The sequence below is a fragment of the Panicum virgatum genome, chromosome 3K (genome assembly GCF_016808335.1).
Source record: "Panicum virgatum strain AP13 chromosome 3K, P.virgatum_v5, whole genome shotgun sequence".
NCBI classification, from domain to species: Eukaryota; Viridiplantae; Streptophyta; class Magnoliopsida; order Poales; family Poaceae; genus Panicum; species Panicum virgatum.
In genome coordinates, this window is record NC_053138.1 from 30,637,530 (window position 1) to 30,648,059 (window position 10,530).

A 10,530-nucleotide genomic window follows, 5' to 3' on the forward strand; every position below is an offset into this window, starting at 1 on the left:
CAAAAGTTGATGAAGGTTTTCTACTTGGTTATGATACTAACGAGATTGCCTATCGTGTTTTCAACAAAACCACCGGTGTTGTTGAGACTATGGTAGATGTGAAATTTGATGAATCCATCGGCTCTCAAATAGAGCAAGTTGATATGAACCTTATAGATGATGAAGAACCAAGTATATCAATCATGAGAATGGGCTTAGGTGAAGTGAAGCCAAGAGAAAAAGGAGGTCATGCTACGGTTGAAGTAAGAAATGAGGATCCATCATCATCAACTAGAGTTGAAGCATTAAGTTCTCAAGTCCCTCAAGATCAAGGTCATGCTCATGGTGACGATCATGATCATGGCATGGATCAAGGGAGAGTACAAGGTGAAGAAACTCAAGAAGAAGCACCTCAAGCTCAAAATGATGATGATGGTGAACCTACTCAACCACAACACCAAGTGTCTCATCCAAGAGTTCATCAAAGTATTCAACAGGATCATCCCGTTGACATCCTTGGGAGTATTCGAAAAGGGGTAACTACTCGTTCTCGTTTAGCAACTTTTTGTGGACATTACTTGTTTGTTTCCTCTTTGGAACCTCTTAAGATAGATGAAACGCTTGGTGATCCGGATTGGGTCATGACAATGCAAGAAGAGTTGAACAACTTCACAAGAAATGAAGTTTGGGAATTAGTGCCAGGACCCAAGCGAAATGTGATTGGAACCAAGTAGGTTTTTCGGAACAAGCAAGATGAACATGGAGTTGTCACAAGAAACAAGGCTAGATTGGTTGCTTAAGGTTACACACAAATTGAAGGCTTGAATTTTGGAGAAACATATGCTCCGGTGGCTAGACTTGAGTCAATAAGGATTTTATTAGCCTATGCCGCTCATCATGATTTCAAGCTATATCAAATGGATGTCAAGAGTGCTTTCTTGAATGGACCTTTATTCGAGCTAGTATATGTTGAGCAACCCCCGGGTTTTGAAGATCCCAAGCATCCGAACCATGTGTACAAGCTCCATAAGGCGCTCTATGGGTTTAAGCAAGCTTCTAGAGCATGGTATGAATGCCTTAGGAAATTTTTTTTCTCAAGAACGGCTTTGTAATGGGCAAAGCCGATTCTACTCTCTTTACTCAAAAAGTAGAAAAAGATCTCTTTATTTGTCAAATTTATATTGATGATATTATCTTTGGTTCTACTAATGAAAAGTTTTGTGAAAAGTTTAGTAGGATCATAATCAAGAGATTTGAGATGTCTATGATGGGTGAATTGAAGTTCTTCCTTAGTTTTCAAATCAAACAATTGAAGGACGGGACTTTCATATGTCAAACCAAGTATACAAGTGATATGCTCAAGAAGTTTGACATGGCCGATGCTAAACCAATCAAGACTCCTATGGCCGTGAATGGACATCTTGATCTCAATGAAGATGGAAAATCCGTGGATCAAAAGGTATATCGCTCCATGATTGGTTCTTTACTTTACCTTTGTGTATCTAGGCCGGATATTATGCTTAGTGTGTGCATGTGTGCAAGATTTCAATCTAATCCTAAGGAATGCCATTTGGTAGCTGTTAAAAGAATCTTGATATATTTAGTGCATACTCCAAATCTTGGCTTATGGTATCTCAAGGGCTCCACTTTTGATTTACTTGGCTATTTCGATTCGGATTATGCCGGATGCAAGGTAGATCGAAAGAGTACAACAGGGACTTGTCAATTTCTTGGCTGGTCCTTGTTGTCTTGGAGCTCTAAGAAACAAAATTTTGTTGCGTTATCCACCGCCGAGGCCGAGTATGTTGCAGCCGGTGCTTGTTGTGCTCAACTACTATGGATGAGGCAAACCTTGAGTGATTTTGGCTGTGACTACAAAAAGATCCCTCTCTTGTGTGACAATGAGAGTGTCATTAAACTAGCCAATAACTCTGTCCAACACTCAAGAACCAAGCACATTGACATAAGACATCACTTTTCTAAGAGACCACGAAGCCAAAGGAGATATCGCCTTGAGTCATGTGAGTACCGGTAAACAACTAGCCGATATCTTCACAAAGCCTCTCGATGAGCAAAGTTTTTGCTTTCTTAGGAGTGAGCTAAATGTCTTGGATTCTCGTAACTTGGCTTGATTTATTGCATACACTTTGTATTGATGCCTAGAATAGGAAAAATGACATTTGTGTGAGTTTTTCAAAACATTTGATGTTGTGATCGTTGGATCACTCCTTGGCTCAAATGATCATTGTTATGTATTGTTGAATGTGGCTGATCAATTTTGAGTCAAGAGTCTTATATGTCCATGCACGTTCTTATCAGATCAATACTCATCACTTCGAGCAAATCAGTCAAAGTTTTTTTGTGTTCCCCGGATTATTCGATCCTTGACCGGATCATCCGGCTCCCTATGCTCGATGGCTCTAGAACCCACCGGATGATCCGGCCCTACACCGGATCATCCGGACCTGGGCATTCGCCTATATATAGGCTCGCGCCCGTGCCTGCCTCCCATCTCTCTCTTCTTTCTTTCTTCTCCAGCGCCGCCGCCCTTTCTTCCCTCTCTCCACGCACGGCGATTTAGAGATTTAGCCGTGGATTTTCGCTGGGGGTGGATTCTTTGGACTCCCCTCGCTTCAGAGACTCCGTTCCCCTCCATCTTTTCCCCGGAACTTCTTGATTTGCGCGAGAAACTCAAAGGTAACTCATTCAAAACTCCCGTCACCCGATCTCTCAATGTAGATAGTTCTAATTCGATTCCTTTGGGGGATAGCATCCTAGCACTCCCTAGAACACATGCCCAAAGTTTTAAAAGTTTTTGTTGGTCGAATCTTTGGTTTCAAATCTCAAGCTTTTTCATCCAAAACTCCTGTCGCCCGATCTATCAATGTAGAAAGTTCTAGTTCAATTCCTTTTGAGGATAGGATCCTAGTACTCCCTATAAATCATGCCTAAAGTTTCACAAGCTTTAGTTGGATGAATCTTCGGTTTCAAATCTCTAGCTTTTTCATTCAAAACCCACTCGCCCCGATCTCTCAATGCAGGAAGTTTTAGGTGATTTCCTTCGGTGAATCATGTTCTTTACCTATCTAAATCATGTTCTTTACCTATCTAGAGGTCATGCCTAAAGTTTCATAAGATTTGGTGGGCTATATTCTTTGGATTTGTGATTTTGGGGTGTTCTTCGCGCACACCCAGATGATCCGGTTATATGCCAGATGATTCGGCCCCCCCTCTAGGGCCGGATGATCCGACCCATACCCGGATGATCTGGCTGTGCATGGAGACGCACCACTTTTTCATGAATTAATATCTTTTCTAGGTCTTGTTCTAAATCATGTTCCTAGATTCTTTTGACCAGATGGTGAAGACTAAGGTTTCCAAGAAGAAGGGTTGCTCCACCGACTCTGAATCAGAGGATTATTCACCTAGCCCTGAAGCTCAAGTTCGTAGAAAACCCAAGAGTACCAAGATGGGCATGAGCAAGAGCAATAAGAGAGGTCATGGTACTGAAAATCCTCTAGGGCAAGGAAGAGGTAACCCTCCTAGGCAATCCCGTGGTCAGTCCAGCTCTTCTGCCCTAGGTCATCCTAGCAGTCCGACAGATGATTCTGATGATGACATCAATTTATCATATCTTGTGGATTCTATCGTCTGTCACTCGCCCCACTCATGTTCGCCATGATCCTCCCATGGTGAACTATAAGAGGGGTGGAAATTCCATTGATAATCTGAGATACAGCTTAGATCCTAGGAAGGAACAGCGCAGTTTCTATGGTGATGTTCGCTTTTGGTTTTCACATCAGGCCAACTGGTATGAATCAGTTATCATGTCATACAAGTATGTCACCACTGAGATGAAGTGGATCAATTGGGGTTATCTGAGAAGATTGGCATCTCCGGTAAAAGAAGTGGTCGATGCGGTATACACTTGTTGCCGGGAGAGGGACCTTGTTGATATTATGAGCTTCCAGTGTCATTGAAATGAGGAGGTGGTGGCACAATTCTATGCTACATTCTACATTGAGGAAAATGAGAGAGTTATCCATTGGAATCTTGGAGGGAAGAGGTTCACCTACAACATGGCTGATTTTAGTACATTGTTTGGGCACACTGGACACTCTGTCTTCTTTGGTGGTAGCCATGTTGTGAGCCAGGATGATTTCAAGATAGACTTACATGCAGGTAATGAGCTTGAGCCATCCAAGATGCACTTCATGTATGGTGTGGCCTATGGTGATGTTGTGTATGGATCGGTCAAGGGTCTCACTCCATACTATAGACTGCTCAACACTCTGTTCTGCTTCACTCTCACTCCTAGAGGGGGTGATTCTGACAACATCTCACATAGAACAAAGAATTTACTTGTTCAGATGGCTCCAGGGAAGCCAAAGTTTGTAATTATGGAGTTTTTTTGGAATGAGATGCTTGGATGCTCTTATGACTCCACTAGTGCTTGTCACTATGTGCTGTATATCTTTCATATGACCAAGATAGTGACACAACTCAACATCTTGCACAACAATCTTCATATGTCATATCGTACAAGCAAAGGCAAGATAGAGCAAGCACTTCACATCGGCACCCACAGCACTAAGATTGAGCCTTTGGGAGACTTTCTAGGTGCTTATCCATCATTCTTTGCTCCCGGTGCTCTTGGTGCTTCATCCACTAGGGCTGCTCCCTCACCTCCACCTGCGAGACCATCTACTGCTGGACCTTCCACCTCTAGAGGACACAGGGTGTCCAAGGACAAGAAAAGCAAGCTGACTATGATTGTTGAAGGTGTGTTTGCTTGCTTCAACATGTGTCGCCAGAATGCGCTAGAAATTCGTGATCTAAAGAAGTGCTTGGATGAGGAGCACCTCAAGTTAGAGAGGAGGCAAAAGAACCTCATGACCAAGGCTGATCTTCCTCACTCCCCAGTTCGTGAGCCTTGGGATTACCCCACTCCTCCTAGAGTCTACAATCCTTGGGATGACTTCGTGTCACCTCAAGGTGATGATGACATTGAGCTTGACTACAGCGGTCAAGAGATTTCAGGTGGTGATGATGAAGAGACCGAGTCCGATGGAGATGGAGATGGTGGCGATGATGAGTAGCTTCCTTTTTGGTGCTTGATGCCAAAGGGGGAGTGAATTTGGTGATTGGAGACCCCCAAATATCTTTATCGCTTATCATTTGTTGTTCTTAATTTATGTATGGACATGTAAGAAACTATGTATTGGTGTGATGTGTGGTGTGTGCCACGGGAACCTTTTTCATTTGTAAGACCTAATTGCTAGTGTGTGTGGTTGAACTTATTATCTATTTATCATGTGATGTTTATGGATGGATGATGTAATGTTATTTATCACTTTATGTGTGTGTTGATCTTGTCATATGCATCACAGATATATTCTCACACTAGAGCACATATATGCAATATTCGAAGGAGAGTTCATTTAAATATGTGTATTGGCATGTGAGGCCACTTTGAGTTATTCGTGCACATATTTAGGGGGAGCTCTCCTATCTTTTGATTTACATTTCACACATTTTATTCCCCCTTTATGAGCCCAAATTTTTATTGTCATCAATCACCAAAAAAGGGGAGATTGAAAGTGCATCTAGGCCCCTAAATTGATTTTGGTGATTCTTGACAATCACAATTTGGGATATGATGCTTTCAATAAGATGTGTGCAGGAATAAATAAAAATAATCAAGAAGAAGATGAAAGGAAGGCCCCCAATTCAAATTCAGTACATGGTGGATCCTATCAGAGTTTAATTCTAATTTTTCGGTTTGAAATTGAGTATAAGACCATTGTACTATCAAGGGGGATGTGTTCGATTGATCTAGGTCGTTAAAGTGCATTATTGAGATGAATTACACGCATGAGAGACACAACTTGCACTCACAAATCACTTGTGCACAAAACTCAGCACTGGGTCGGATGATCCGGCCCTAGGCCGGATGATCCGGCCTGTTCAGCCGAACCTCTCTGTCCACGGCCGGATGATCTGGCCCCTGAGCTCGAAACTCTATGTCCATCTCCGGATGATTCGGTACTACCTCGGATGATCCGGACCTGGAACATTCTGGACATATTTTCTAGTTAAAATAAAAGGTTTTTGTGAGTGAGACCGGATGATCTGGAACTATGCCGGATGATCCGGACCTGGGAATTTTTTTCAAATGTGTTTTAGCCTATTCTGTTACCCATCCGGATGATCTGAGGTTACACCGGATGATCTGGAACTCACAGAAAATACACATAACGGTCACCTGTGGGGGTGGGGCTATAAATACCCCTTCAACCCCCCTCTTTTACTCTTTTCCTCTCTCCCGGCCAAGCCAGCTCCAAAAGCTTTCATTCTCCCACTCTCCTCCATCCAAAAGCTAGAATCATACAAGGATTCACTTAGGGATTGAGAGAAAGTGAGATTTGGGAGTTGGTTTGTGAGCATCTCACGAGTTTTCACTTGTTCATCTCAAGAAGCACTTGAAACAATCTCGATTCGTCGATTCGCATTCTTTTCTCTTGGAGCTTTGCTCCTAGACGGTTAGAGGTGCCGGTGAGCTCCCATTTCTTTGTGGTTGAGTCTCTGGAAGTTTGTATTTCCCCCCCTCTTCGAGAGAACATTAGTAAGTGACTCAATCCTCCTACGTGATTGATTGGGCGAGAAAAAAGGGTTATAGGGCAACCCTGCTCTTTGTGAGCCCCTCAACGGAGACGTAGCTCCTTCGTGGAGTGAACTTCGGGATAAATCTTGTGTCTCCTTTACCTTTGTTCTTCATTTTGTTATTCATACTGTTCTTGAGCTCGTTTTGACCCGATCTACTTTTTAGTAGCATATTTCTTGTGTAGAACTTGTTTGCAGGCTTGTTTACTTCATTTGTTAACTTTCTGTTCAAAGGGAATCGTCAAAAGCTAAGTAGATTTTAAATCTCGTACAAGATTCCTTTCGTCTGCCGGATCATCCAAACCTACATAGGATCATCCGGACCTGGGAAGTCCGGAAGATCCGACTTAGGGCCGGATCATCCGGGCCTGACGTTTTTACTGCCAAGCTTTTCAGGAATTTTTTGAACAGGCATATTCACCCCCCTCCCCCCTCTAGGCCTAGTGTCGATCCTTTCATTATGTAGGCCGATTATATTACCGTATAGTAACACATGGGCACTATGCTAGTATAGTTTAAGTTGTGAAGTTGCACGCACTATACATCTCTGAATAGAGTAGTATCACCCAATAGTGGCACGCTTGGTATACGATTCTTGGGAGAAATTTAAAATGCTTCCATCCCAATATTTCACAGAGGGAGCATATCTCTATCTCTATATCTACTATTTTTAAAGCAAGCAATGATTACTTGGTCCGTCAATTAAATTATAATCGGAACACATATACTAGTTGTGACTCTAATCAGAATCCGGACAAATCAATCAGAATCCTAATAAAAATGACTTGAATAATCAATACCTTCGACAATCACGGAACAGCTTGTACACAGAGGTGGAAGAGCATACATTTGATCTTATGTAGGCCGATGATATGATATTACTGTATAGTAACACACGCAGGCACTATACTAGTATAGTTTAAGTTGTGAAGTTGCACGCACTTTACATCTCAGGATAGAGTAGTATCACCCAATAGTGGCACGCTTGGTATAGGATTCTTGGGAGAAAAAAAATCCCAAAATACTCCTGGGAGCCTGTGGCTCCTTTTGGTTCTCCAAATTAAAATAAACAGTTGATAATCCAAAAAAACAAAGGGAAGGGAAGTAAATCAAATGAAGAGCAATGTTTTTTTTCTTGTCGATGTACTCCAGATTCAAAGTTTTTACAAGCTGGAGTCATCACATGAAGAAATTATTGCACGCGTGAACCCCACCGACATGCAATGCAAGCCGACCCACGGTCCACGGTACTGGGTACATGTTTCACATGCCCCCCTTGTCGCCGTGTCGGTGACTTGTGACTTCCACCGCGTGGCAGCAATCCCGGCAGCTTCTCGCGCCGGAAATTCCATCCCAAATTTCGCTTGCTTTTCACAGGTTTTTTATTAGAGTTTTTTCGCAGGGTTTTTTTTCTGTCTAGATTATTTTGGTGCGTGCAGAAGAGGTTAGTTAGGCTGTGTTTAGTTCCAAAAATTCTCTCTCCAAACTTCACTATTTACCTATCACATCAAATCTTTTACCTCATGTATGGAGCATTAAATGTAGGTAAATAAAAAAACTAATTGCATAATTTTGATGTACACGACGAGACGAATCTTTTGAGCCTAGTTAGGTCATGGTAGGACAACAATTATCACAAACAAACGAAAAGTGGTACAGTATCTGATGTGACCCTTTTTACTCCTAAACACAGCCGACACACTGGCGGTGGGAGGACGGTCGGTCGTGCGCAACACAGGTGGTGTCAGTTCTTGTAGCTGCCGCCGTCGTGGCGTTCCGCCGCGTGCGGCGGCGACGGCGCGACGGCGAGGACCGGGCGCGCACCGCTCGCGCTGTTGCCGTCGCCGTCGCCGTCGTCCGCGCACTCTGCGCGCTTCCTCTTGGTCGACGGCGGCGGCGCGGCGGGGTCCTCGAAGTCCTCCATCCTGAACGCCGGGCTCCACGGCGGCTCCGCGGCCCGCTTCCTCGAGGTCGTCGCCCCGCTGCCGGCCGCGTACGGAGGCGGCACCAGGCCCCTGAGTGCCCGGATGTTGGCCAGCAGCGCGTAGAACCTCTCCACCTGCTCGTCGTCGTCGTCCTCGACGACGCCCGCGCCGGCGCCGCTGTCGTCCACTGCCGCCACGGGCTCGTCATCATCGACCGGTGGTGGCGGGGCCGCCGCGCCGGGTACCGGCAGCATCTTCCGAACCACCCGCGCCGGCGCCGACGTGGCGTCGGCGTCGTCGCTGGGGGCGGCTGGCGGGACGGACCGTGCTGCTGCGGCCTTCTCCGCCCCGCGCGCTCTCTTGTTGCCATCCATGGCGGATGTAGCGAGCTCCGCGACCGGGCTAGATAGCTACTGGGGACTAGCTGGTTGATGCTGACAATGCCGTGGGTTTTTTTTTTGTTGCCGCGCGTTTCCTACTTGGACTGGCTGGTTCGGAGGTTGGCGTTGGAGCTAGCCTGGGGTAATGGCGACTGGATTTATAAGGATGGATGGAGGGCAGGGAACAACAAGGCAAAGCATATGTGCTGTAGCAACTAACCAGACAGGAGTATAGGCACTGCTAGCATCACGCAAGTTTTAGGTACCCGGCGACTAAACGCTGACGACTCCGCGCGCGCCACCGTTTTTGCGTCGGACCTTGGCTAGTTGGCTTCGTTATCGTGATGTTGCAGGCTCCCTGCAGCGTGTCTGGCCGATTTTTGTTTAAAAGCAAGGGCATTAGTTCCCACCCCATAAACCCTGTAAACAAAAAAATCGTCACATCGAATGTTTCGACACATGCATTAAGTACTAAATGAAGTCTATTTACAAAACTTTTTGTATAGATGGCTGTAAATCGCGAGACGAATCTAATGAGCCTACTTAATTCATGATTTGCAGCAGTGATGCTACAGTAACCATCCATTTAATATTAATTAATCCTGGATTAATTAGCATCATTAGATTCGTCTCGCGATTTACAACTCATCTATGCAAAAAGTTTTGTAAATATACTTCATTTAGTACTTCAAATTAGTAAGATTCTAACGCAAAAAATTTTGCGCTGGAACTAAACAGGCCTAACTCGAGAAGGCAAAGCACGTTCACACGCCTTATTAATTACTGCACGTCTCAAACTCGATCACGTTGCGCGGGATCAGACCGCAGAAGCGAAAATGGAAATGCTATGGTGGCCGTTTGCGCCGCGAGAGGGGCCCCGGCCGGAGGGGACTGCACTGAATCATCGCGCGCATTCATTACGATTACGCTCCTGGTACCCAGGCCGATCATTGACTTGGCTTGCCTTATAATCTATAAGCGTGGATGAAATAATTATTCTCACTTCTCGTAGTTTATATCTCTGAAGCGGATTATCACAGAAATAAAAATAAGCGAGATGTTTGATGAAATTATCACTTATTTTCACTGATAAATTGATTATAATCGAAAACAAATAAAACCATTATCACTTTGCATTGGCGTGCAGTGGCGACCGCGATCCCGCACGTCAAATCAAGCTAAACTGTTGGGGAGGGGGTTGGATGCCCAGCGGCCAGCGCCCTTTGTTTCTGCTCTGTCGAAGCGCACGCCTGCATCGCGAGCGGCGAGCGGAGCGGTCCGCGCTGACGAAACTCTGTTGAGGCGTCCACGTGTCTTCATCCTCTACCTGCGCGCGCAGGGTCTCCGTGAGTGACGTGACGGCCTCAAGCGCCAGCGGTTACGTCGCCGGTGGCGTACGTCACCACGGTGACGCCAGCGACGGCGAACACACACACAAAAAAAGGGGTACCACCTCCTCCCTCTCTTTGTTTTCCCTGTGCTGACGACCCGCCGGCGACGTCACCCGGGTGACGCCGCCACACCAGGGATTCCGTTCCGGCGCCCCACTATGGTAAAGTACTGCTCCCTCCATTTTTTATAGT

General features: G+C 45.2%; 1 protein-coding gene across 1 annotated transcript; it reads right to left on the minus strand.

Annotated features, from left to right (window-relative positions):
* Positions 1-8,386: 8,386 nt before the first annotated feature.
* Positions 8,387-8,941, minus strand: LOC120700827 (NRR repressor homolog 1-like). Its single transcript, XM_039985048.1, has one exon. It carries the CDS (start codon positions 8,939-8,941, stop codon positions 8,387-8,389), a length of 555 nt encoding a protein of 184 aa, XP_039840982.1.
* Positions 8,942-10,530: the final 1,589 nt, after the last annotated feature.

Excerpts from the sequence above, each read along its gene's own strand:
- LOC120700827 (XM_039985048.1), bottom strand. The coding sequence starts at position 8,941 with ATGGATGGCAACAAGAGAGCGCGCGGGGCGGAGAAGGCCGCAGCAGCA.